The sequence below is a fragment of the Ambystoma mexicanum genome, chromosome 4q, assembly GCF_040938575.1.
Source record: "Ambystoma mexicanum isolate Mex_15411 chromosome 4q, UKY_AmexF1_1, whole genome shotgun sequence".
Taxonomy (NCBI): domain Eukaryota; kingdom Metazoa; phylum Chordata; class Amphibia; order Caudata; family Ambystomatidae; genus Ambystoma; species Ambystoma mexicanum.
The window spans coordinates 1,257,047,675-1,257,075,502 of NC_090928.1; the positions used below are offsets into that span (position 1 = coordinate 1,257,047,675).

The following is a 27,828-nucleotide window of genomic DNA, read 5'->3' on the forward strand; positions in this document are numbered from 1 at the left end:
AGCAGCAGAAACTGTGCGACTCTGATGGGTAAACCAGAACACCAAACAATAGGAACCATTGCTTCCTATCGACCCAAGCCATGGAGAAGGTATGAGGTAAAGGAAGGTTCCTAGGGAGTCCTGAACTTAGCATCACACTAAAGAGAAGACTAGGGTTGACTGGTTGGGCACCTAAGCCACCATTACCTGAGTCAACCAGAATCAGGTGTCACACCTCACCCCCTTGCTCCTGGCAGGAGGGCTGCAAGGACTGCAGCCTGAAAATGAACCAAGAATATACAGAGATGAAATCTAATGTGATCAGAAAACCTATGGACCATGGCCCCAAATGGCCGCCGCTCACTAGCAACAACTAGGAGTCACAAACCCAAAGCACTGAAAGTGACTGTACCATCTTTTTAAAAGAAACCCATCCTGACACTGTATAGAAAGCAGCATTTGGACTCGGGAACATTGCAGTTCAGCTTGGGTTGTTACAAACATTCCTCTCACATGTTTATTTCTCCTTATTCCCTCGCACCCTTTTAAGGAGAAGCATCCTTGTTGTGTTTTACCCTTTACTCGAACTGATGCGATTATACTGAACACAATCGTTTTGTTTAAAACTGACCTGAGTCTCGTCTGTGGCACGCGCCTCTCTGGCAACTGCTGCTGTTATGCCCTCATGTCTTTGTGGGCAAGGCTAACGCCCTTTAAAAATTGCGCGCACACACACAAATCTTGGATCTTGCTTTTTCTTCAGTGCCTATGCTGATAAACAGGCTGTGGAAAGCACTGTTAAGGTTTTGGACCACTCCAGAAGGGTTAGAGAAAATATTCTAATTGACACAGCCAAAAGAGTATTTTCATCGGCACACTCATACAGTTTGTAGTTCCGTTATACACAAAGGCATCAGATCTGTCCAGCAAACACTGGCGATGAAGGGATGGAGCAGGTCAGCCTCGGCCGCTGCAGGAAACCTGGCCCCCACTAGGAGTAACTCCCTTTTCTGCTTCCCCACCTGTCAACACCCAGGTGGTTGGCAGCAGCTCAAAACATCTTGTTACATTACTCGGAAAAATATCACAGTAAACAAATGTGTGTGGAATATTGATTATGATGGCTGGAAAAAATAGGTTTTACAACCACTACAAAGTGCAAATTCATGTAGACTTGCTGGTCCAAGAGGCCAACATATTGGCACACAAAGAATGCAATACATAAGAAAGGCATAGAATAATTGAGACCACTTCTTAAGGGCAAACAAATGGGTGAAGAGAAATTGAAAATATTGGCCATGTATCAGTGTTTTCCAGATCTACATTAAGGAGATCGGATGTGTGGCTGTGTGCATACTTCCACACTTCGACAGTCAAAAAACATAAATAAATCCTGCGCTTCAACATGAAAAACCACCATTTTAAATACCAAGACTCAAGTCATGTCTACGCTTTCCCCCCAAAATGTTAAAGGTTGCAGCTCATCACAGAACAATCAAGAACATATAGGTGCATCCCTGCCTCGACAACTGGTTAATCAAAGAAAAAGACCTTTTCAGACTACTTGTCAAAATCTCGGCCTACGGGTGTACCTGGTAGAATTGCCTCCTGCTGCAGTGCAAGCAATCCAATGCTTGATTGCTACTTTGGACAAAGATAGCTCAAGAGTATCTCCTTTGGTGCGGGGACGGGAGGTGTACATCAGTCTTCCAGGTTGCAACAAACTTTAAGTTCCTAATCATCCATCAGTGAGACACATGCCCCCACCCCAAATTTCCATGGCCTGCTGTATTTCTATGGTTTTCCAGTCCAATATTTTGCATGAGACTTCTTCAGTAATGAGGCAGCCTATCTGCAAACAGCACCTTTTAATCACCAGTCGAGAATAGATGAATTGTGTGGCCTATTCCTAGAAGGAAAAATGTACAGAGTCCACGAAAGTGACGTTTTCAGTACACTTTTGGTGGGAAAGAACAAACCTTTAGACAAGCCCCCATCGCAGTCATTGGCTAGGGAGCTCATATAGGTGCACCAGATGTAGGTCCTCTCATATTACCCTCTTGTGACTGACAGGGATGCATCTAGCCACAAAGTATTTCTCCCCTCCTTCACTATGAACTCTCTTCTCGATGAAACAGTGCAGGAACAAAGCCAAGACTTACAGCCTTGGAGGCTCTGATAATGTGGTACTGGCTGCTAGCTAACTTCAGCTTACAATGCTAGAACACGGAATGTACCAATTTTTTAGAGGCATGGCCTGAGTCAGCCATTCTACTGTGAGGGGTCAACAATCCGAGGTGGACAACGTTTGTATGTTTCTTCAAAATGTGCCATTTTATTAAATTATAAAAGTTATTTAACGCCTCACTATCCCTACTCTGACAATGATTACCGTTCCTAACAAAACTAAGGGGAAACTCTCTAACACAGGATGTCTGGCCTTCACACTTTAACATCAAATACAAAGAAAACATATGGCATTTCAAATAACCTCAACAATTATGGATACAGATCCTTGATAACCTTTTAGTAACCTGGGTGAACTCCCCTCCCCAGGATTCAAGGCAAATTCAGCTCCAATGTTCAACAAAAAGAAATAAAGAACTCCATGTAGGTAGAACAGTCCCAGTTCAGTTCCTGATGATGAAATGTCAATGTAAAGATTTGTTAGCTAAAGTTCCAACAACAACAAAGCTTCGCCTCTAGGTGATGAGACTTTCCACTTCTCTATAATAGCATCAATGTCATTCTTAGCCACAATGCTTTTCCGCAACTTCCAGTTGTCCAAGAAGAATTATCACAATTCAAAGAAAATACAGCTTCTGCAAATGTTAGTTACAAGCAGTTCTTGATTAACAGTTATAATGTCTCTCTTTATGGCACAGGGATCAGTGGGGCAGGTGGAACAGTACACAGTCCTTCCCTACCTGCAGTCCTCTAATGTAGCTCAATCGGAACCGTGGTAAGACTACGGGTCTCATTCGAGTTCATCATTGCAGCATTTTTTGGCATTCATTTCGTTACCACCACTTTCTTTGACCGTAAGAGAGTTACTGCCAATTTTATCACATGGCCACATTCTAAGATTGGAGGTGAAGTGTAGGATTTACCTCCAGAAAATAGCTGAAGGTAAGTCCTCCACTTTACCCACAAACTGATATCTAGCGGTAAGTCTGCCAGAGAGTGTGGCGGTAATAGTAAATTAGGTTGGCGGTAATATTGTGAAAAACTCTGTGTGGCCGGAGAGAGGGTAGCTGATGGCTTAGACTATGTGAGACATACTTCGTTCACCAAGGACCATGCACATATGTTCATAGTGATAAGGGAATTCTTATGGATCAAGTACATCTGACCGCTTGGGCCTTTTTGACACATTTTTGTGCTTCAATTTTTATGGGAAGGGGGGAGGCCTCACATAGCCTCTCCATTTCTGTGCGGCTCTAATCCAGAGGTGAAGTTCAAACAATGACTTTTAGGTGGCGCTGTGTTGTGTGTCTTGTTAGCTGACAAGGCCTATTCTACTCTCATATTAAATGTAGAAGGTGTCCTTTCTTCTTGCTTTTAACAAACCCACCATGATTTTGTTATTATTCTGAGGAAGAGAGTTCTGAGATGCCTCTCTCAGGCAAAGCTATTGCGTTTGAATTGAATAAAGATATCCTTGATTTAGTTCTAGGATTGCAAGTAACTAACTTTACATTCCCTCTGCTTTGACCAGTGTTGAAGGTTCTTGGTCTTCTGGTACATTGAGCACTAACCCACGTTCTTTCTGGTTTGATCGATGCTGCAGGTTTGGTGGTCTTGGTGGTGGTGTTCTCTCTCTTTGGTTACAGTCTGCATAAAACCTTTCTATCTGGTTTGTCAGTGTTAGGTTCCTCAGCCGTTCGATACATTACACCAGTGTTATCTGGTATGCTCAGCGTTGGGAGTGTCTCTCTTTTGGGGTACAGTCTGCATGAACCCTCTCTACCTGGTTTGTTAGTGTTAGGTTCCTCTGCCCTTTCGAAATATTATACCAGTTCTTTCTGGTAAGCTCAGCGTTGAGAGTGTTTCAGTTTTGGGGTACAGCCTGCATGAACCCTTTCTACCTGGTGTCAGTGTTCGGTTCCTCTGCCTTTCGATACATTACACCAGTGCTATCTGGTATGCTCAGTGTTGGGAGTGTCTCAGTTTAGGGTACAGTCTGCGTGAACCCTTTCTACTTGGTTGGTCAGTGTTAGGTTCCTCAGCCTTTCGATAGCATCACTGAGCATACCCGATAGAGCTGTAATCTATCGGGTATGCTCAGTGATGGAGTGTCTCAGTTTTGGAGTACAATCTGCATGAACCCTAACCCTTTCTATCTGGTTTGTCAGTGTTAGGTTCCTCAGCCTTTCGTTACATTACACCAGTTCTATTTGGTGTGCTCATTGTTGGGGTGTCTCAGTTTTGGGGTACAGTCTGCATTAATCCTTTCTTTCTGGTTTCTCATTGTTAGGTTCCTCAGCCTTTTGATCCATTACAGCAGTTCTGTTTGGAATGCTTAGTGATGGGGTGTCTCCATTTTGGGGTACAGTCTGCATGAACGCTTTCTATCTGGTTTGTCAGTGTTAGGTTCCTCAGCCTTTCGATACATTACACCAGTTCTATTTGGTATGGTCAGTGATGGGGTGTCTCAGTTTTGGGGTACAGTCTGCATGAACGCTTTCTATCTGGTTTGTCAGTGTTAGGTTCCTCAGCCATTTGATCCATTACAGCAGTTCTGTTTGGAATGCTCAGTGATGGGGTGTCTCAGTTTTGAGGTACAGTCTGCATGTACCCTTTCTATCTGGTTTATCAGTGTTAGGTTCCTCAGCCTTTCGTTACATTACACCGGTTCTATTTGGTGTGCTCATTGTTGGGGTGTCTCAGTTTTGGGGTACAGTCTGCATTAATCCTTTCTACCTGGTTTCTCATTGATAGGTTCCTCGGCCTTTTGATCCATTACAGCAGTTCTGTTTGGAATGCTCAGTGATGGGGTGTCTCCATTTTGGGGTACAGTCTGCATGAACACTTTCTATATTGTTTGTCAGTGTTAGGTTCCTCAGCCTTTCGATACATTACACCAGTTCTATTTGGGATGGTCAGTGATGGGGTGTCTCAGTTTTGGGGTACAGTCTGCATGAACGCTTTCTAGCTGGTTTGTCAGTGAAAGGTTCCTCAGCCTTTTGATACATTACACCAGTTATTTTTATTTATTTATTTAGGTTATTTGTTATACGCCCAGACCCTGAGGTATCACGGCGTAGGTTACAGGATGCTTACATATCTGGTTACAATACAGTAGCAATACAACACGAGTATAGATGCAAGACAAATGTTAAAAGAAAGCTTAAGTTTCTGGTTGAAGTTCAATCAAAAATGGTGACTATGCAAGAGAGATGGTCTAAGTCTGCAATACAGGTTACAAAGCAGTATCGTCCAGACCCTGAGGTATCACGGCATACGTTACAGGATGCTTACATATCTGGTTACAGTACAGTATCAATACAGCACACAGTATAAATGTAAAAACAAGTGTGGAAAAAATCTTACGTTTCTGGTTAAAATTCAATCGAAAATAGTAACTATGTAAGAGGGATGCAAGAGTTCTCTTTGGTATGCTCTTTGATGGTGTGTCTCAGTTTTGGGGTATAGTATGATTGTTTCTATCTTTTGCCCCCTCAGGATCCCGCAGAAGTTTCGAATTATGGGAACCCTTGCTGCAATCCTTGCACTTTTTATGCTCACAGCACTGTTTGTGAAGCTCACATTCGATCCGCTCACTTTCTTCGCTCTCACCATGTTGAAAATTGTCCTAATCAATTGTAAGTACCAGAGCATCCAACGGGTGCTTTCAAATATTTGTGTTGTCTTTCCTATCTTGGACTGGGTAGCTTCGAAACTAAAATAGATCCAAACCTTACTGGATCCAGACAGGCACCCTGAGCTTCCACATTTAGCAATGGACAGGTTCAGGGGGCTGCTTGAGCAATGCACAGGCTTTCTCTCACATGTCTTAAAGAGTCCTAGCACTGCATGCCCACCATCCCACCATTTTGCACGTCAGGGCCGTGTCAGCGATGATGGCATGTCATCTCTTGCCCTGCATTGGCACCGAAATAATGATCTGTTACGAGCACCGAATTAAGAGGACCTGCTCCTCTGAGTCAATACATTAAATTATGGCTCCCATTACACTGATCCGATCACCTCTAGATGCCGATGGTCCAAGAACTGTGTGGTGTGATATTGTATTCTGTGAGTTGCCTGTATGTCTGGCCAACAATTCTATGACTTGCTTTGTATTAGTTTGGAATGGGCCTGTATGGCTGACAGATGTTGTCTGTGAGTTGCCTTGTATGGCTTTGTGTTTTTCTCCAAAGTGCCTATGTGGTTGGACCATATATCCTTTGAGTTGCCTGTTTGGCTTGCTTTGTTAGTGGACATTTTGGCTGGATAGTGTATCCCATGAGTTGTCTGTATAACCTGAAGTTGTATTTTATGAGTTGCCTGGGTGTCTGTGTGTTGATCTAGAACATGTCTCTGTGGTTTCATGCTATTTTCTAAGGTCATTGATGTATTGATTTGAGGCATGTCTACGGTGCACTCATACCCAAAGGTCTCTAGGTGCTGAGTTACCTGTATGACTTGATCATTTAGTTTCCTGCAGTGATTGACAATAGTTTCCTATGAATGTTTGAGTGTAGGCTCTCTCCTACTCCCCTTAGATGGAACACTTTAATGTATCTTTTATAGTGAAAGACCTTCCTTTCCCTATCATTCCAGAAACTTCAAACCTCTGTTGGTTTGTCACTGTACACAATCCATCATTTAGTGTGGTCTCCTCTCTCTCTTTCCCTCTCTCTCTCCCTCTCTCTTCCTCTCTTCCCCTCTCTCTCGCTTCCTCTCTCTCTCTCTATGTCTCTCTCTCTGTCTCTCTTTGATTCCTCTCTTTTGTTTGCTACCTCCACAATGTCTATCCAAGCACGTCTCCATGCAGCAGTCTGGTCTGCAGGACATAAAGAACACCGTAAGCTTCCCCTCAACCTCTCACAAACATGACTGTCAAATAGGCAGTAGTAACTCTTGTAGCACCTCTACTCCCATAAACACTGCACGATTTGCAATAGCTATGCTTCAGATTTATAACAATGGTAACCTAACTGGGAAGCAACAGAGCGCTATATGTAGGTCAGACCGCTAGTGGGTTACAGGTGGGGTCAAGAGGTAGCTGGGATTGACAGTGCTACTTATTGCATCTTCATTTCTTATCCTATTCTCCAAAACGAAGTATCGTTTTGTGGGGCGAGAAACTGCATCTCTGGGCTTGCCCTTGCCTCTATCACACATCCCCAACTAATGTATTAAAATGTATCTTCCTCTCTCAATAAAATGTAAACTCTGCAAAGCATTCAAAGGTTACATTCTCTCATTCACCAGTTTCACTTCCATCCGCGAGTCATGGTCTGCCCGCAAGTTACATGTAGAGTATTTCACAACATTTGCACTGATTGTTAACATTCAACTACATTAAATAGAATGGCTTTTCATGAACTAATGCTCTGCCTCACAGTTTTATTTTTGAATAGGGAGTGCTTATTGTTTGCGATTTGATTATTGTAGGTAGTGTTGAATGTTGTATTGTACAATTTGTCTGCAGCATGTGATGCAACACCAAATTCTACAAGTTGGCTTGACGTTGCATCATATGAGTTGTCTTTATGTCTGCAGAGTATATTCTATAAATGACCTGCATTGTTTGGTGATTTTATTCTACAAGTTATCGATAGACATTATATTCCATGACTTGCGTGTAGTTGTGTTTGTTTAATTTTACAAGTTGTCTCTGTGGTCATTGCATTGTATGAGTTCACTTCAGGGTTGTTTTATTCTACACAGGCTTATATTGTTGATCATGGTTTTCTATGACTTGGGTGTAGGTTTGGCTGTTTTATTCTACAAGTTGCTTGTATGTCTGGACATTGGATTCTGTGAGTTGCCTGTTTGGGAATTGCATTCGTTGAGTTGCTTGTATGCTTGCACATTGCATTCTATGGGTTGCCTGTTTGGGAATTGCATTCGTTGAGTTGCTTGTATGCTTGGACATTGCATTCTGTGAGTTGCCCGTTTCGTTGAGTTGCTTGTATGCTTGCACATTGCATTCTATGAGTTGCCCGTTTGGGAATTGCATTCGTTGAGTTGCTTGTATGCTTGCACATTGCATTCTATGAGTTGCCCATTTGGGAATTGCATTCGTTGAGTTGCTTGTTTGCTTGGACATTGCACTCTGTGAGTTGCCCGTTTGGGAATTGCATTCGTTGAGTTGCTTGTATGCTTGGACATTGCATTCTATGAGTTGCCCGTTTGCGAATTGCATTTGTTGAGTTGCTTGTATGCTTGGAAATTGCATTCTATGAGTTGCCCGTTTGGGAAGTGCATTCGTTGAGTTGCTTGTATGCTTGGACATTGCATTCTATGAGTTGTCCGTTTGGGAATTGCATTCGTTGAGTTGCTTGTATGGTTGGACATTGCATTCTATGAGTTGCCTGTTTGGGAATTGCATTAGTTGAGTTGCTTGTATGCTTGGACATTGCATTCTATGAGTTGCCCGTTTGGGAATTTCATTCGTTGAGTTGCTTGTATGCTTGGACAATGCATTCTATGAGTTGCCCGTTTGGGAATTTCATTCGTTGAGTTGCTTGTATGCTTGGACAATGCATTCTATGAGTTGCCCGTTTGAGAATTTCATTCGTTGAGTTGCTTGTATGCTTCGACATTGCATTCTATGAGTTGTTCGTTTGGGAATTGCATTCGTTGAGTTGCTTGTATGCTTGGACATTGCATTCTATGAGTTGCCTGTTTGGGAATTGCATTCGTTGAGTTGCTTGTATGCTTGGAGATTGCATTCTATGAGTTGCTTGTTTGGGAATTGCATTCGTTGAGTTGCTTGTATGCTTGGCCATTCCATTCTAGGAGTTGCCCGTTTTGGAATTGCATTCGTTGAATTGCTTGTATGGTTGGGCATTGCATTCTATGAGTTGCCCGTTTGGGAATTGCATTCGTTGAGTTGCTTGTATGGTTGGGCATTGCATTCTATGAGTTGCCCGTTTGGGAATTGCATTCGTTGAGTTGCTTGTATGGTTGGACATTGCATTCTATGAGTTGCCCGTTTGGGGATTGCATTCGTTGAGTTGCTTGTATGCTTGGACATTGCATTCTATGAGTTGCCTGTTTGGGGATTGCATTCGTTGAGTTGCTTGTATGGTTGGACATTGCATTCTATGAGTTGCCTGTTTGGGAATTGCATTCGTTGTGTTGCTTGTATGCTTGGACATTGCATTCTATGAGTTGCCTGTTTGGGAATTGCATTCGTTGAGTTGCTTGTATGCTTGGTCATTGCATTCTATGAGTTGCCCGTTTGGGAATTGCATTTGTTGAGTTGCTTGTATGGTTGGACATTGCATTCTATGAGTTGCCCGTTTGGGAATTGCATTCGTTGAGTTGCTTTTATGCTTGGACATTGCATTCTGTGAGTTGCCTGTTTGGGAATTGCATTCGTTGAGTTGCTTGTATGCTTGGACATTGCATTCTATGAGTTGCCTGTTTGGGAATTGCATTCGTTGAGTTGCTTGTATGGTTGGACATTGCATTCTATGAGTTGCCTGTTTGGGAATTGCATTCGTTGAGTTGCTTGTATGGTTGGACATTGCATTCTATGAGTTGCCTGTTTGGGAATTGCATTCGTTGAGTTGCTTGTATGGTTGGACATTGCATTCTATGAGTTTCCTGTATGGGAATTGCATTCGTTGAGTTCCCTGTATTGTTGGACATTATAATCTGTGTTTGGGCTGCATGTTTGGTTGTTTTTCTATGTGTTGCTTTTATGGTTGTGTATTGTATTCTATCAGTTTCCTACAGGGTTAGTTGTTTTATTCTACAAGGTGCCTCTGTAGTCATTGTATTTTATGAGTTGTCATTAGAGTTCAGGGTTTTTTGTGACTTTTCTCTATGGTTGTACGTTGCAGTTTATGAATTGTCCGTACATTGTTTTATTTTACAAGATGCATGTATGTTCTGATGTATGAGCTGCATGTATGTTTGGTTATTGTGTTCTAAGAGTTCCTTGTATCGTTGGACATCGCATTCTGTGAGTTGCCTGTAAGTGTGCTTGTATGAAGGTGCAGGTTGCCTTTGTTTGAGCATTGCATTCTATGTGTTGCCCGTAAGTGTGTTTATTTGAAGATGCCGGTTGCCTCTGTGGTGGACATTGCATTCTGTGGGTTGCCTGTAAGTGTGTTTACATGAAGATGATGGTTGCCTCTGTGGTGGACATTGCATTCTGAGAGTTGCATGTAAGTGTGCTTGTATGAAGGTGCAGGTTGCCTTTGTTTGAGCATTGCATTCTATGTGTTGCCCGTAAGTGTGTTTATTTGAAGATGCCGGTTGCCTCTGTGGTGGACATTGCATTCTGTGGGTTGCCTGTAAGTGTGTTTACATGAAGATGATGGTTGCCTCTGTGGTGGACATTGCATTCTGTGGGTTGCCTGTAAGTGTGTTTATATGAAGATGCTGGGTGCCTCTGTGGTGTGTGAGAAACCTGAAGGTTTCTCACTCGCTAGGTCCCGGGGATCTATCATCCAAGTGGCCAGAACACGACCATCGCTATTGGATCCAGTTCCTGGGGTGGACCTGTGCAGGAGGATCACCTGGATTTGGGGTCTTTGGGGAGTGGAATTGGGACACCAAATGGCGAGACGCAGTATCCCCTTCCTTATTACACACTTTCCCCATCCAACCGGGTAGGATATCTAGAAACTCAACCATCCCCCCACACCCTTTTGCAACATGAACACTTTCTCACGGGCCGTTCATCGTGATCAACAACGGACTAACACTAGAGCCGTATACCTGACATGTCCCAATGCAAGGGTCAGGCAAAGTCAGGCAATTACTGCTGATTATACACACCTGACTTCCATCACACTTCCCCAAACGGATAAAAGCCGGAGCACAAAAGTAAACTCTGAGCGAGGACAAACGCACAAGGAAGTAGCTATTTCGGGGTGGCAGTTTAAAACGAGGAGGAAAACAGGGAAAACAGAGAGGGCGACAAGGAGGGATTTGCCCTTGCCCTTTTCAAGAAAGGATTGCGACTTTCAGGAAACCTCAAGGAAAAGAAACATAAGACCAGGGATAATAGCTGACGAACAATGCAGCATTTGACGAAGGTACACAGGGCCCTCCCGCATTGATGGCCAAGGCGGGGAGAAGATATTTCCACTGTGGTACCGTCCTTAACTCCGACAACAAAGCAACGACAACGAGCTCAGCACAGTCGGTGAGTCGAGAGAATCTGATAACCAGCTATGTGATGCTCAAGGGTGCACGCAGCAACATTGTATGAACAAAGAACTTGTGTACGATTTGAACTTTAAGAAACTAAGAACGGTACCACAAACTGAGTGGTCCGGCACCACATGGGTGCTCACTCAAAGATCTCTGTTTTGGTACCCCGGAGCATGTAAAAGATTGCAAAAACGTGAATCGAAGTGGTCCTGCAACGGGTTGAGTGGAATCCCATGCACATTCCAAAGTCTTCGATCGACTACGTGTTGAAATTGGTCTGAGCCCGGCTGAGGGGGACTCATTGAGGGAAAAGGGGGATCTGAGCCCTGAAGACTCATCTGTTTAGTCCCTTTCTTCCTCTTTGCTAGAGCTTGTGGCCTGATAAGTATTTTGTTTTTTTAGCCTGCCCCTTCCTGCTTAGCACCTAGACGTCCTCGGGCCCTATGTTTGCACTTTATAAATCTTATAATAAATAAATGAATGAGCCTGGCAGAGTGGGATCTGGGGTGAATAGCTAAATCACCCAAGAAGATATTGTAGACTTGATTCTCGTGTACATTAGAAAGTCTATGGGCCTCATTACAAATCAGGCGGTCCGGAAATAACGGTGGCGGTAAACCCGCCGCCACCGTTGTTTCCGGACCGCCTGATCCCGACTCCTGCAGGCGGGAGGTGATGTTCCCGCCAGGTTTGACCTGGCGGGTTTAACACCGCCCGCCTGCAGGCAGACGAGGAAACACCGGCAGCATTACGAGATGCTGCCGGTGTTTCCATGATCCCCATTCCCATTGAGTCCCATAGGACTCAATGGGAATGGGGATTAACACCATTCCGCCTCCGTGATTCCCGGAAAACCGGGGTTGTAATGCCCCGGTAATTCCGGGAATCACGGAGGCGGAATGGTAATACGAGTACGGCGGTAACCAGGCGGTTTTACCGCCTCGGTTACCGCCGGACTCGTAATGAGGCCCTATGTGTTGAAATTGGTCTGAGCCCAGAAGGGGGGGACTAATTGTGAATGAAATGGTCTGAGCCTGGCTGAGGGGGACTAATTGTGAATGTCAAGGATCTGAGCCCGGAAGAGGGGGATCCAGGGTGAAGAGTAAATCGCCTGACGTGAATATCAAGGAAGGGACTTTTTTATCTGTATTGTTTATGGAACTTCAGGCCCTCTGAGGCAAGAGACTTTGCACCAAAGAGACATTGGCACAGGCCCTGATAAAGGAGAAAGGAACTCGCGCCGGAGAAGCCCAGGAGTGTGCTGTGCTCAAGTGACCTGCCTTGTCTCGTGGTAAAAACATGGGGAAGTGGAGCCCCGGCCTACACATCCTGACTCATCATTTTGTTAACACTTCTTTCTTTTTGTGAACACTATCCCACACTATTTTGTAGCATAGATGTAAGGATTGACAATATTTTTTTTTTTAGTATAGGCCCTTTTTATTTGATTAGACTCCTCAAGGACAGTATTATTATTATTTGATGGTTGTAGCTTGTTCCCATCGTAGATTTAGGTTTAGATAAGTGTTTTTCACCCCCTAATAAAGGTTCAATAAACACCCTTGAACTGAGATCACTTGTGCCGGCCTTACTTTGATACCACTCCTTTCTTACAGGTGGGCATTGCATTCTGTCGGTTGCCTCTGAGTGTGTTTATATGAAGATGCAGGTTGCCTCTGTGGTGGGCATTGCATTCTGTCGGTTGCCAGTAAGTGTGCCTTTATGAAGACACAGGTTGCCTTTGTTTGAGCATTGCATTCTGTGTGTTGACCGTAAGTGTGCTTATATGAAGATGCATATTGCCTCTGTGGTGGGCATTGCATTCTGTGGGTTGCCTGTAAGTGTGTTTATATGAAGATGCAGGGTGCCTCTGCGGTGGACATTGCATTCTGTGGGTTGCCTGTAAGTGTGTTTATATGAAGATGCAGGGTGCCTTTGTGGTGGACATTTTATTCTTACAGTTACCTGTAGAATAGTTCTATTCCACAAGTTGCTAGTATGGTCGGTGGGTCTAGTTTGTGAATTGCCTGTAGGTTTAGTGGTTTATTCTCCCAGCTGCCTGTATGACTGCACATTGTATGAGATGTGTGCAGGTTCTTTTCAGCGACCATCCTTTGCGTTATGTTACCTCCTTCAGTAGCTTGCCATTAGTCTGTGCTCAGTGGTATCCTCTGAGAAGCCTGCTTTGCCCCTTGTACCACAGGTTTGGTTTCGAAGATCACTACTTCTGTGGCTATTGATTGCTTTCTGTGTCTGAGCTCAAATGTCGTCTATGGGAAGGAAAGAATCATCTGAGAATAATACTGTCTTCTCCGTCATATTTTGTTTTCCAGTCTCCTCCCTGCTGCCATTCTATCTCTGTATCTCCCTGCCTTTGTTTGTTCTGTACCATACTATCTACCACTGTTGCTCCCTCCAGGCCACTTCACACCCTCCCTATTCATGCACTCATTTATTCTTTCTCCAGCATGGGGTCTGGCATGGATTCACATGCTCATGAATATTCCCCGTCGTCAGGCTGGGAATCCTCGGTAAAGATAAAATCAGTATCAGTTTCGTTTCTGATCTGTCTTTCGTAGTAGTAACCAATCACTGATCTCTGAGTCATACTGACCACAGTCAATGACTGCCCTCTACCTAAGCCCCGCCTCTGGCAGCCTACTTCAGATTTTTACCGCACGTTCAAGTGTTGGGAGTCCTCGTGCTTAGCTCTCGAGCTTTACTGCGTGTTTCGCGCTTTTTTTTCAGGTGAATTTTCACTTTTTTTCGGTTAATCGAGCCTCAACTGATTGCCGTTTCTACTCCCGTTAACGGCAATCGGTTGCGGGATTTTCCTACGCCCCTCAAGGGTGAAGATTTCGTCGAATCAACTTCTTGGAGGATTCCAGAAGATTCGCGGCCTACTTCGAGATGGCCCAGGACGCGAGTTTGTCACCCGGTCCCAAGCTGTTTCGCAGCTGCCCTGGTTGCGGGCTGCAGAATGTGTTTAAGGAAGACGAACATTCGCGATGCCTCTACTGTCTTCATGGGGACAAGACTCATGTAGAGAAGGACTGCCAGTTCTGCAAGAACTTGTCGGAGCGGACCATGAGGGACCGTCGATCCCGTCTCGCAAGCTGGTTGGAGAAGGGCTCGACGGGTGAGAAGAAGAAGAAAGGGTCAGAGCGGGCTTCTAAGTCCTGTGCGGGCGCCCCGGCGATGGGGGCCCAACACCAGGCCAAGCGCTGCGAGTCCGCTGGCTCCGGGAGCGCCGAAAGGTCGGGCTCTTCGGTCGCCAGGCAGGGCGCACCTTCCCCGGCACCGTCAACCACGAGCCAACGCTCCGGTTCAGGGAAGAGGAAGTCCGAGACACCGGGTAAGCTTCGGGAGAAGCCCCGTCCGATCTCGGAAGAGGGGGAGCGAGGCATCGCCCCTTCCCCGAAGGAGAGGGCCCGGGACGCACCTAAGGTGGTCAAGGCCCCTACCCAGCAGGCAAAGGCCTCTATCGAGGCTATCGCGGTGACTCTGGCCAAGCCGGCAGAGACACCGCCAGCGGAGACCGCCTCCGGGACTAGAGTTTCCCTGCCGCCAAGGAGGGAATCCTCTTTTCAACCCATCGTCTTTGGCGCCATGGTGGAAGAAGCGAGGGGGGGCACTGTGCCCTCCTCGAGCTCGGAGTCAGCCTCAGAGGAGGAACTGACCGAGGCCTTGAGGAACCTCGAACAATTCGAGAAGGTTCGATCCCGTCAGGAAGTTCCTCGGGAGATAACCAAGGAAGACGACTATGGTGAGGAAGAGCAACCTTCCTTTCCGGCTCAGCCGGATCCTAGGCCTCAGGATGGCTCGGCGGCCATTTTGTCGGCCATCCAGTCCTTATGCTCTGAGATAAGGACGAGATTCCCACGGCCCAGGCCGGAGGACCCGCAACTGGGCCCGTCGGGAAGTCCTCAGAACAAACGACGGAGGACCCAACCCTCTCCTCCGCTCGCCCCCGTAAGGCCTGCAGTTCCCTCCTCATCCTCCCACGAGTCGGGAGATGACGGTGCGTTGGGCTCGACGACGGGTTCTGAGGGCGACGGTGGCGATGACGGAACGGGACTCCCGTCTCCCGTCGCACAGGCCTCGCCGCCCGACGAGATTGGCTCATTCCACGCCATGATCGCCAGGGCGTCCGAATTGTTCGAGCTCTGCCCGGAGGAGCAGAGAAAGGAAGGTTTCCTCTATCAGCGCCGGGAGGCCAAGAGGAAGACGGTCATCGCGGTGCCCCTAATCGATGACATCTGGGAGGAGGGCCTGTCGGTTCTCAAGAACCCCTCCACGGCACCAGCCAAACGGGACCGGTACGAGAAGAAGTACCGGGTCCCCGAAACCGCTCCCCTGTGCCTCAGGGCCCAGCCAACGCCAGACTCGGTCATCTCGGCGGCGGCGAAGAAGAAAGCGGCGGGGTCAGGAGCCTCGACGTCGAATTCCCCACCGGACGGCGAGGGAAAGAAGTTGGACGCCATGGGGCGGCGGGTCATTTCGTCGGCGGCGACGACGATCAAAGCGGCCAACGCCCTGGCGATCGTGGCCCGTTACGACAGGGAGCTCTGGTTTAAGCTGGGCCCCATATTGGACTTCCTGCTGGACGACAAGAGGTCCGAGGCCCTGGAAATAATGCAAGAGGGCGAGGTGGCGTCGGACCACGCCATAACGGTGGCAACTGATATTGCCGATACCGGGTTCCGCCAGCTGGGCAACGTTGTTTGCCTACGACGACGGGGTAGGCTCCGGGCAACCGACTTCTGTCAGGACGTCCAGACCAGGGTGTTGGACATGCCGTTCGACGGCAGCAACTTGTTCGGGAAGGCGGTGGACGAATCCCTCCAAGCCATAAAAACGGACACGGAGACGGCCCGCGCCCTAGGAGCCCTTCAACAACGACGGCCCTTTCGGAGCTCCGTAGGCAGACAGGGTGCCGCCAAGGGATCCAGCGGTGGCTCGTCGTCCTACCGCCAGGCGGCACGCTCCTCGTCTCAGGAGGCCTACAAGGGTCGCGGCAAGCACGGAGCGCCTCGCCGCCGTCGGCAAGGTGGCCAGGGTGGCAAGACCACCACCTCCAAGCAGGACTGAACCGGCCGTGGTCTCGGGCCCCCACCGAAACACCCCGGTGGGAGGCCGGCTGACGAACTTCGTCGGCGCGTGGAAGTCCATCTCCACCGACCGTTGGGTGCTGGAAACCCTGGCAAGAGGACACTCTATCGAATTCCTGAAGAAGTGCCCTCACGTTCCACCTGTGGCCAGGAAAGAGAATCACCTCCCGCAACTGCTGTTGGAAGTACGGGCGATGCTCAGGAAAGGCGCCATAGAGCTTGCCCCGAGGAGGCTCCGGGGTATACTCAAGGTACTTCCTCGTCAGGAAAAAGACGGGCGGCTGGCGCCCCATCCTGGACCTTCGTCGTCTGAACAAATACATCAGATCACAGAAGTTCAGGATGGTCACCCTCCAGCACATACTGGGACAGCTGGAGGAAGGCGACTTTCTATCGGCTTTGGACCTGGAGGATGCTTACTTCCACGTTCCCATCCTCAAAAGTCACCGAAAGTTCCTCAGGTTCCTCGTCCAGGGACGGCACTACCAATTCAGAGCACTGCCGTTCGGACTGAAGTCGGCCCCCAGGGTCTTTACCAAGTGCTTAGCACCAGTGGCGGCGCGGCTGCGCCTGCAGGGGATTCACGTCTACTCTTACCTGGACGACTGGCTCATCCGCTCAAGAACGAAGGAACTCGCCGTCGAACACACTGCGAGGACCGTCCAGCTACTCACAGACCTGGGATTCGCCATAAACTACCCAAAGTCCCACCTGGTGCCGCCGCAGGTGGCCCTGTTTCTGGGAGCGAAGCTCGATACAGTGAAGCGCCTGGCGGCCCCGTCGGGAGAGCGGACGAACACCATTCTAGGCAAAGTCCAGCGCCTGCTTGCCACGGACGTGGCCAGGGTGAGGTCCATCAAGTCCCTCCTGGGGATGATGTCCTCTTGCATCTACCTGGTGCGCCTCTGCAGACTACGGATGCGCCCTCTTCAAGAATTTCTCGACGCCCATTGGATGCAAGCGACGGGCACCTTCGAAGACAGGGTTCCCCTCAACGAGGTGTTCCGGCGGGCGATTCAGTGGTGGGGCGTTCGAGCGCACCTCACGGCGGGCAAGGACTTTCAGACACCAGCGTACCAGGAGACGGTGACGACGGACGCCTCCCTGGAAGGTTGGGGCGCCCACACCGGAGATCTCCACGCAAGAGGCCTCTGGCTCCCGGAGGAGAGGCTCCTGCACATCAACGTCCTGGAACTCCGAGCCGTGTTCTGGGCTCTCAAATCGTTCCTCCCGTCGCTCAAGGGCAAGGTGGTGCGGATCTTCACGGACAACACCACGACAATGTTCTACATACGGAAGCAGGGAGGCACCAGATCCCCAGCCCTATCCAAGGAGGCACAGGATCTGTGGCACTGGGCGGTCGCCCAGGAGATGTTCCTGGTTCCCTTCCACCTGGCAGGAGAAAGCAACACCATCGCCGACTCGCTCAGCAGGGATCTGCGCGCGTGTCACGAGTGGGAACTGCGACAGGATCAGGTGGACCAACTCTTCCGACGATGGGGCAAACCCCAAATCGCCTGTTCGCAACAGCGACGAACTCGAAGTGCAAGAGGTTCGCCAGCAGGTTTCCCCAGCCGAGAAGCATGGGCGACGCGTTCTCGTTCCCCTCGGACGGCCTATACCTGTATGCGTTCCCGCCGTTGCTGCTTCGACTCATCAGCCAGCTCAAGAGGTCCTGGTGCAGGATGATCCTCGTCGCATCGGCGTGGCCGAGGCCGATCTGGTCCCCGGACCTTCTGGACTTGTCAACGTCCCCTCCCATCAAGCTGTCGGCGGACGCGGACCTTCTCTCCAGAGAAGGAGGCGCCATCTTCCACCACGACCCGGCGTCGCTGAACCTGCAGGCTTGGCTCCTGCAGCGCTAGAGTTTGGAGGCTACGATATACCGGCCGATTGCAGAGAGGTTCTTGCAAAGGCCAGGGCGTCCTCGACTCTCAAATGCTACGGTCATAAGTGGAAGAGGTTCTCTGGCTGGTGCCGAGCACAGAAGATCAACCCCCTACGGATTACGGCCCCTCAAGTGCTGCCGTACCTGCTATCGCTGGCAAAGGCTGGGCTAGCCCATGCCTCCATTAAGATTCATCTGGCGGCGATCTCCAGATATACCAGAACCACAGGACGGACGTCCCTGTGGTCCCATCGATTGGTAAAAGAATTTATGAAAGGACTGTTCCGGTCGTTCCCGCCGGTGAAGGCCCCGGCCCCGGCGTGGGAACTTAACGTGGTGCTGACCAGGCTCATGGGGCCCCCATTCGAGCCGATGCACTCCGCACTGATGAAGTTTGTGTCGTGGAAGACTGCGTTCCTGGTGGCCATTACCTCCGCACGACGAGTGGGAGAGATCCAGGCCCTATCCTGCAAACCACCGTACTTGACTTTCCATGATTCGAGGGTGGTGCTTAGGACGCACCCCTCCTTTATGCCCAAGGTGCCGTCGGACTTCCATCTTAACGAGCCCTTGGTGTTACCTGTTTTCTTCCCGTCTCCTTCGTCGCCGGCCGAGAGGACTTTGCACTCGCTGGATGTGGCTAGAGCGCTGAAGTTCTACGTGGACCGCACGAAGAGTTTCCGGAGGACATCACAGCTGTTCGTGAACTTTGGACCTGTGAATCAAGGGAAGGCTCTCTCGAAGTCTTCTATTTCCAGATGGCTCTCTGGCTGCATCATGCACTGTCACCGGTTGGCTAACCGACCGCTGCCAGGCCGTCCGAGAGCCCATTCGACCAGAGCGATCGCTGCTACTACGGCGTTCTTATCTGGTGTGCCCCTGCTGGACATCTGCAGGGCTGCTACGTGGAGGTCGACGCACACCTTCACGAAATTCTACTGCGTCGATCGGGTTTCCAGGGAGGAGTCCAGGGTCGGCCAAGCAGTGCTGCGCAATCTGTTCGCCTAAGGTGAGCCTGGTGAGGAGGTAAGAATTGCTTAATGTTGAGTTGATGTAATGCTTAATGTTGAGCCTTTGCCACCTCCCGTGGTTGTGCATGTGTGTACTGCTATGTATTCTTTATTCATGAGTTGTGAATCCATGCCAGACCCCATGCTGGAGAAGGAACAAGTTACTTACCTGTAACTGTTGTTCTCCAGCATGGGTCTGGCATGGATTCACATGCGAACCCTCCCGCCTACCCCTCTGCGGCTCTTCACTTGGTCATACTGCCACTTCACGTGCTACCAAATCTGAAGATGGCTGCCAGAGGCGGGGCTTAGGTAGAGGGCAGTCATTGGCTGTGGTCAGTATGACTCAGAGATCAGTGATTGGTTACTACTACGAAAGACAGATCAGAAACGAAACGAAACTGATACTGATTTTTTCTTTACCGAGGATTCCCAGTCTGACGACGGGGAATATTCATGAGCATGTGAATCCATGCCAGACCCATGCTGGAGAACAAGTTACAGGTAAGTAATTTGTTACTTATCACCTCTTTGATGTGCCTTTGCATTTACTCTGTCTTTCCTATATCTGCTTTTTCATTACTTTTTTCTAAAGTCCTTTACCTCGTAGCCTTCTTTACTCTATTCAGGTTTGATATTTCATTTCATTTAACTTCCCAGTCTTCTTTTCTGTTCCTCTTCACTACTATTCTTTAATGTCCCTTTCGCCTATCACCTCTTGCCCATGCAGCCCCTCACCTGCTCGCTCATCCTCCCATACCTCCTCTGTTACCTCGTGATCCTTTCACCTGCCCCTTACCTGACTCTTCTTCCTTTCACCTTCTCTTTTGTTCTCTTAGCATTTGGTGCCATCCTTCAAGGAAGTCTCTTCGGATTGGCTGGACGCCTTCCCGTTAGCTACACAACGCCAATCATGAGTGGGCAGGGCCTGGCCGGAACCTTTGCTGCTTTCTCACTCATATGTGCACTCTCTAGTAAGTATCCCAATCTGTCACAGTGAGTGAAAGAAGAACTCATTTGGATGTGGTAGTAGCAATATTTGTATAAAGTTCTTGGCCCTTGATGGAGTTCAATAATGAGGTATTAATGCAAATACTCATGGATTATAGTTTACAGTGTTTGGCTCTTGACTCACTGCTGTTTAGAATGTGTGGACTTGTGGCTTATCTGGGCTTGTCAGTCAGTACTCAAGTTTTATTTAGTGTTATGAAAGACACACGCTTTAGAATGTGTGCTCTCAAGCCCCTGCTCACAGTGGCACGAACACAGCTCAAACCACAGTAGATGCAATGAATCCAGGTGCAGCAAAGACATGACAGTCAACCTCCCGTGGTAGCAGAGCACATCCACATCCTGAGTAATCAAGTGGTTAATATTTCACAAGCAAGTAATACAAAGTGGGTCATTTGGGATAAATCTTACTTCGTAGTAAACATACAGAAGTCACCATATACTGTGTTTTGTGCAGAAGCACACTGAATTTGTCTGTCGTCACTTTGGCTTGGGAGAAGGCTAATAAATGAAGGACTCACTCCAGGGTAAGGAGACAACATTGTGGGAGCCATGTAGGATGAGAGAGCTATGAGGACTGTGAAGTGTGCAAAGCAACATCACAAGGAAAAGTGAGGCCATTCTGAGTCAGGCAGAGACCACTACCCAAAAAAGTACATGCCAGCAAACGCTTTGCTTTGGACATTTAAAAATGTGTTTATCCATGGCACCTAAAGAACTGTGGCACCTTATAAGGAAGTTGCTATAAACAAGAAATAAGAGAGGTAGGAAATGAACAAGTTCCTCTTTACACTATGTAGACCTGATCTTATATAGTATTAGGCCCTTCTGGTCCCAAAGATTTACTTTCAAGACATTTAAGTCCCAATCGGGGATTCTTTATCCAGACCGAATCTCCAACTGACCACACGCGATCCTTCACCCCATGACCAACATCAAAAATCCTTTTGTAATGCTCCTGACCTTTCTCCACCACCCTCATCAACTTCACACAGTCCACCCAAACCGGAATTGCCACACCCAACCAACCAGGGCACAATATCGTCCCCGCTCACGGCCCTTTAACGAGACTAAGGGAGATATATTTGTCACTGAGTGTGGTGTAGTGCAGTAACCACAAACCATCTGTCTCAGTACAGCACGCCATTCTAAAGCAGCTCTCAAAGCCAGTTGGATTACCCATTTGATGAACCTATTCACCCGCTCCACTAGGCCATTCAACCTGGGGTGATACAAAGCTGTACGTACATGTGATATAGAATACTCAAAAACTTCATCAAGAACCATTAGAACCTGTCAAAGGTTATGTGGCTGCGCTTCGCACCCTCAGTCACACCTGTGAATTTGCTCATTTATCGAACTCTCTAATTAGAGATCAGCTCGTGAGGTGCACAAACAGCATTAAAGTTCAAGAAAAATTGTTAGCAAAGGATCTTTCTCTGGAGCAGGCTGTGGAGCTGACTCGCAGCATAGAACAAACAGGTCACTATATGAAAGACATGAAATTGGAACATTTGAGCAACAAGATTTGTGCCATGAAAAACGGGAAAGGTAATGAAGGAAGGAGAGATGAGGTGTTTCAAGTGTGGCAACACCGGGCATCTATGTTGAAGTATGTTCTGCCCAGCTAGTAATGCAATCTGTACGAAATGAAAACGTAAGGGGCATTTTGCTCAGGTTTGTAAAGAAGGAAGAGTGAATTCCCTGGATCAGGCTCCACCTAAAGTGGAGCAAGAGGTGGCACTGCTGTCTCAAAAAGATAACAAGCCAAGCAATGTCCGACACATTTCTGAAATGTTTGCACTCGATGGAGGCAAGAGAGGTCCATTAGATGAATTTTCTATCAATGGAAAAACATTGACAATAAAATTAGACAGTGCTTCTCCTTGGACCATTGTCTCTGGTGAGACCTTTACAAATGTAATTGGCAGAAGTGTACAGGATCTCATGAGGCATGACATCTGTCCTTGTGAGGTAGAGATAGAGATTTTCTCTAGCCTCCCCCATGTGAAGACACGGCTCTGTGCCTGCCGCGCAGCTTCTTGCGCAGGCGCTTGCTGTGTTTTTCGGCCCTCTACTTACCTTGCGAGGAGGGCTGCGTGCACTGTGAGCGCGGCCAACAGGGGCGTGACTTTTGTGTCTGCCGATTCTCAACGATCCCCGCTCTGCGTTCTGGAGGCCCGTAGCACCGGCCACCAGCAGGTGCTGGCCGTGATGGAAGTGGGGCCTCTGATGGCTTCACATGTACACGTCTGCCCCCTTCACAGACACATCCTCATCACCATTGAAGAGACGGAAAGGTAAGGGTTGTACAAGACTCTTTAGTGGAGCCTGTAGAGCGCAGCACCTGCTGCTCATCCGCTGGGCAACTCAACTGAACTCTTCAAACATAACAATTCCAGAATACGAATGTACATTCCCAGAAACGAGAAAACTACCTAAGACTAAGAACACAACATGCCTCTTTACGCTATGTAGACCTGATCTTTTATAATGATAGGCCCTTGTTCCTGAATCACAGACTCAGAAATTGGCTCTCTGACTAAGTACAGAACCAGAGTTTATTAATGAATAATGACCAAGGAATTGGAGCGTTTTACCTGAAGATCTCAGCACATACTATGTTACATAGAACCTCAAGAAGAGATGGAGTTAGCCGGAAAAGGCCTATGTTCGTCTTGAATAATACTGGGGATTTGCAAAAGCTTCCTCTCAGAACTATATCTTTATTTATATTATTTATATAGCCTACTTCCAGACTAGCAAATTAATGTAAGGGATTGGGTCCACAAGACCACAAAGCCCCATCCCCTGGCCTTCAGAGAGTGCACATTGCAGTGCAGTGTTGCTCGGACAGTGGAGAGCAACAGTGAGGCTTCTCTGCTGCAGAGGCTTCAGTTTCTGTAATGGGAGAGAAAGACTGTGACCGATTGCTGATTCTCTGCAGATCTACTGGGCGCACAAGTGGACTAAAAGCACAACAGCCTTAAATGATGGCATGCAATGCCGCGATGAGCAGAAATGGAAACAACAAAGTAAATGCATACAAAGAAATAGTCGGTGTACCATTCAACAGCAGATTTCTTTTGAACACAATCTGAAAGATATGTGTTTCTGTTGTTAACATTTAAGAATTTGGCATTATTTTGAGTTTTAGAAGATACACTAAAATGGCTTATAAAACACCACTGGTGCCTGCGACACACCAACACAAGGAATCCAGACCTGAGACCTGTTTGATATCTGAAAACAATGTTGTGATGTTCTGATCTGCGAGTTGCTCCAGTAAAATGCTCCTGTGTACTGTGGTAAGCTGGCATCTGAAGTATTCCAATACTAAAATAACCTTTAGCAACCTTCCTTAAAAACACATCATCTTAATTACATAACAAATCATTTTTGCCAATTCGTATGAATACAATTGCACTTAAAATGTATGTTAAATGTTAAAGGTATTTGTACCGCGCACCATCACCAACGGAGTTGGTCCCCAGGCGCTCTGGCGGATCTGCAAATGAGAAGGTGGGATGGGTAAGGAGGTGAAGCGGGAGTAGGATAGTGAGAGGAGTGGTGTTCTGTTGGCAGCTTCAACTCGGTATACACCGGGTGCTGAGCTTTGGTGCGAGTGTTGGATCGATGTCAGTCCTCGTGTGCTGTTGGTGTTGCCTATGTGTTGTTGCGGTGTTGTGAAGTGCCTGCGGGTTGTTGTGCGAGAGATGGTTGTGTGAGATTTTTGAATGAGATAAGTTTGCAGAAATGCTGAGTTTTTTGTTAGTTGGTTGTATGAAGTTTAACCGAAGTTCAGAAATCTGTCCGAGTGTGGCACTCGCCAATCCTCCCACTCTCATCAGGGTGGGCAAAGGGGTTACGCCTGGCGGGGTTTGGTTTGTGTCAGGCGCTCCCTGTGCTGTTCTAACGCGCTCTGTAAGTGTTCTGATTGCTCCTCGCCGTTCTATTTCAGCCAGCTATGTAGGTGTTCTAATGCTGATGGATTGATTAATGTGGGTTGGGTGTCTTTGGATTCAGTGTTTGTACATTTTTAGAGTGGACCAGGTTGGTGTTATTTTCATCGTTTTAATGGGGTGGGCATTCTAGTTTGTCGCTGTTGTGGTTGCGCTGTGAAGAGTTATGATTTGAGGAGTTTCCTGAATGCTAGGTGGTTTGTTGTGTTCCGTATATTCTTAGGTAGGCCATTCCAGGTTTTCTTCTGTTATAGGGTTTTGGTTCCAGGCGGATGTCGGTGCTTGATCTCAGTGTTCTTGTTGGTTGATGTAGGCGTAGTTTATTGCTTAGGATTTCTGCGCCTTGTATTGCTCTGTGCGTGATGCACATGGACTTGAACTTTATTCGCTGTTTCAATGGTAGCCAGTGTAGTATTTTTAGCGCGGGTGTGATGTGTTCTCTTCTGGGTAGCTTGAGGAGGAGTCTGGCTGCTGCATTTTGTATGCGTTTTAGTTTTTTTAGAAGTCGTTCGGGCATGCCCAGGTATAGGCTATTGGTGTAGTCTACTCTGGACATGATCAGGGCGATGATGGTAAGTGTTTTGTTGGCGAACGACAGGAACAGTAAGATCCTTTTTGCTGCTCGCAAGAGGAAGAAACATTTCTTGAGTAGAGAGTTTACTTGTGGCTCTAGAGTGAGGTTGTTATCCATCAGGACCCCTAGGTTTCTTACAGTTCATGATGGTTCGAGTGTGGTGCCGAGCTCTCTTGGCCAGGGGATGTAGCTGATGTCTCCTCCATTTTTTGAAACAATCATTATCTCTGTTTTGCCTGGGTTGATTTTGAGGTGGTGGAGGTTCATCCAGTTGAATATCTCACAAAGGCAATTCTCTATTGTAGTGTTTTCTTCTCGCATGTCTTGTATGTTGAAGATTACTTGAGTATCGTCGGCATAGTTGTAGCATGTGAGGCCGTGTTTTTTGATGAATTTGATGAATAGGTACATGTAGATGTTGAATAGAAGCGGGGAGAAGGATGATCCTTGTGGTACTCCGCACGTGGAGTCTCTAGGTTTGGATTTAAAAGTTTTCATCCATACAGTTTCGGTTCTGTTTGTTAGGAAGGATTTGATCCATAGTAGGGCGGTGTCTGTTATCCCTAGTCCTTCGAATCTCTTTATGAGGATGTCATGGTTGACAATGTCGAAAGCTGCGGACAGATCAAGGAAAATCAGGGCGGTACTGTTGTCCGAGTCTGCGTTCATTTTTAGGTCGTCCCATATTGAGAGGAGAGCTGATTCTGTTCCTCTCATTGGTTTGAAGCCAACTTGTGCCTGGTCTAGTAGGCAGTGCTCTTCTATGAATTCTTGGGTTATTTTGTAGACGTACGTTTCTAGCAGTTTGGCTATGTAGGGTATGTTGGAGATCAGTCTGTAATTGGATAAGTCCTCTACGTTTCCTGTTGTGTCTTTGAGTAGCGGCTTGATGTACGCTGATTTGAAGGCCTGTGGTACTTTACCTGTTGAAATTGAGAGCTTGAGGAGATTCCTGTGGTATTCCATGGGAGTTCCTTGTTTGACAATTGTTTTGTATATGTCCGGGGGGAAAGGGTCTTCAGGAGAGCCTGATTTGTTGCTTTGATTTACCAGTTTGACGAAAGCCTCAACTGATATTTCTGGGAAGCTTCGTAGCTTGTTTGGGTGTTCTTCGTCGGTGTAGCTGGGGTTTGAGCTGTGATTGCTTGCTCTGTTTTGTATGGTGTGCTGGATGGGAGGTTATTTTGTTTTTGAAGTGGTTCCTAGGTCATCGCAAAGTTTCATCGATGGAATTGGCATGTTGTTGCAGCCCAGTGGGTTTTTTATTTCGTTTATGATTTTGAAGAGTTATTTTTGGGCATTTGGTGCTCTGAAGAATCGGTTGTCGTAATGTTTCCTCTTTGCTTTTTCTATATCCTTTTTATATGAGCGGATCTGTTGCAGGAATTTCAATTTGTTTGCAGTGGTGCTGTTGGTCCTCCATTCAGATTCTAGTTTTTGTTTTTTTCTTATCATGGCGTTGAGTAGTGGGGTGAAGCATTTTGCTTCTGTTCTCTTACGTGATGGGGTGAAGGGCTTTTCTTTGGCGATGTCGTCTAGAGTTGTTGCGATGCAGGTGCGGACTTGGCAACTTTTTGTCTAGGTCTGCTTCTTACATGGTTGATGCTTGTGGTTTGCTGAGTTCTAGGAGCTCGGTTAGGTTGCAGTTTTTTATGGTTCTCCAATTTCTTTTCATCATGATCGTTTTTTTTTTGTTGGAGCGGCCGTTGTGATTATGAATGGAATGATGAGGTGGTCGCTCAAGAGTATTTGAATTGGGGGTGCCGTGGTAATGAGATCCTTGTTGGCGAAGATTGCGTCAAGTGTATGCCCTGCTGAGTGTGTTGCTCCTTTGACTAGTTGTTGTAGGTTCATGGCTGCTAGTTGGGCGGTTAAGGATTTTTGCGTGGTTGTGGTTTCTTCATCGAACCAGATGTTGAAGTCTCCGAGGATGATCAGATGATTGTACTTGATGGCTAGGGTGGTGATTGCTTCTGTGAATGCGTCTATGAAATTCGGATCGTAGGTTGGTGGTCTGTATATCAGCATGAATTTCAAGTTAGTTTTGGGGTTTGCTGATAGCTGTATTATTAAGGATTCACATTTATCAATGTTTAGTGGATCTTCCAATTTGATGGCCAGTTGTTCCTTGTGGATGATCGCTAGTCCCCACTCTTTTGGATTTCCTATTTGCTTGGATGCATTTGAAGTCTTCAGGCAGGCAGTTGTTGAGCGTGATCTTGTAGTTGTAGTCTAGCCATGTTTCGGTTACAAATAGGATGTCTATACCTCCTTCTGATATGAGTTCGTATATTTCAGTTGAATGTTTGGACATTGACCTTGCGTTTATTAAGTTACAGTGGATTCTCTGGGATTGATTTTCTTTGGTGGTTATTCGTTGTTCAAGTTTGTAGTTGTCTGGTCGTGGTGTTTCTGCATTGGTGTTGGTAGGATGAAGAACGGTGATGGCTGCTTCTTCATTGAAGCGGTCCAATAGTTTGATAACAGGGCTGATCTGTTGTGGTGTTTCTGATGTGATGCTGCTCGGATGAAGATCAGCGATGGCTTCTTCATTGAGTCCGATTGTTGGGTCGGAGGTAGCATTTTTGGTTGAGGGGCTTCGCCATATTGTGTGGGATGTTGTGGACATTGATGGTGCCCGTCTGTTCTTGTGATGTAAGGGGTAATGGGGTTGGAGCCCTCTCATTCTCTTGTAGAGTGCTCCCATCTTTTTTCCGGGTGTTTCAGGAAATTCTTTGCATGTCTCGAGGTTTCTGTGTTGAGGTGTCGGTGTTCCGTGGTTGTCGCGAGGTAAGGTGTGCGGTATAAGGATTTTTCTCTTACAGGTTCTGTTCCGGTTATGGTTGCGTTAGGCGTGTTTCCTTCCAATGGGGCTGCTTTTTCTGGGTTCTGTCGGTGTTGTGTGTTCACATCTCTTGTTGCACTATCTTGTTCTCTTTCTCTGCGT

General features: G+C 47.2%; 1 protein-coding gene across 4 annotated transcripts in view; it reads left to right on the forward strand.

Moving 5' to 3' along the window:
* The window catches only part of SLC29A1 (solute carrier family 29 member 1 (Augustine blood group)), a 589,752-nt gene that overhangs the window by 404,491 nt on the left and 157,433 nt on the right, over window positions 1-27,828 (forward strand). For all 4 annotated transcript variants that reach the window (XM_069608852.1, XM_069608853.1, XM_069608854.1 and 1 more), the window contains 2 exons: window positions 5,665-5,804; window positions 20,174-20,308. In XM_069608852.1, the coding sequence (XP_069464953.1) occupies window positions 5,665-5,804; window positions 20,174-20,308 (275 nt within the window). The remainder of the gene's footprint in view (window positions 1-5,664; window positions 5,805-20,173; window positions 20,309-27,828) is intronic.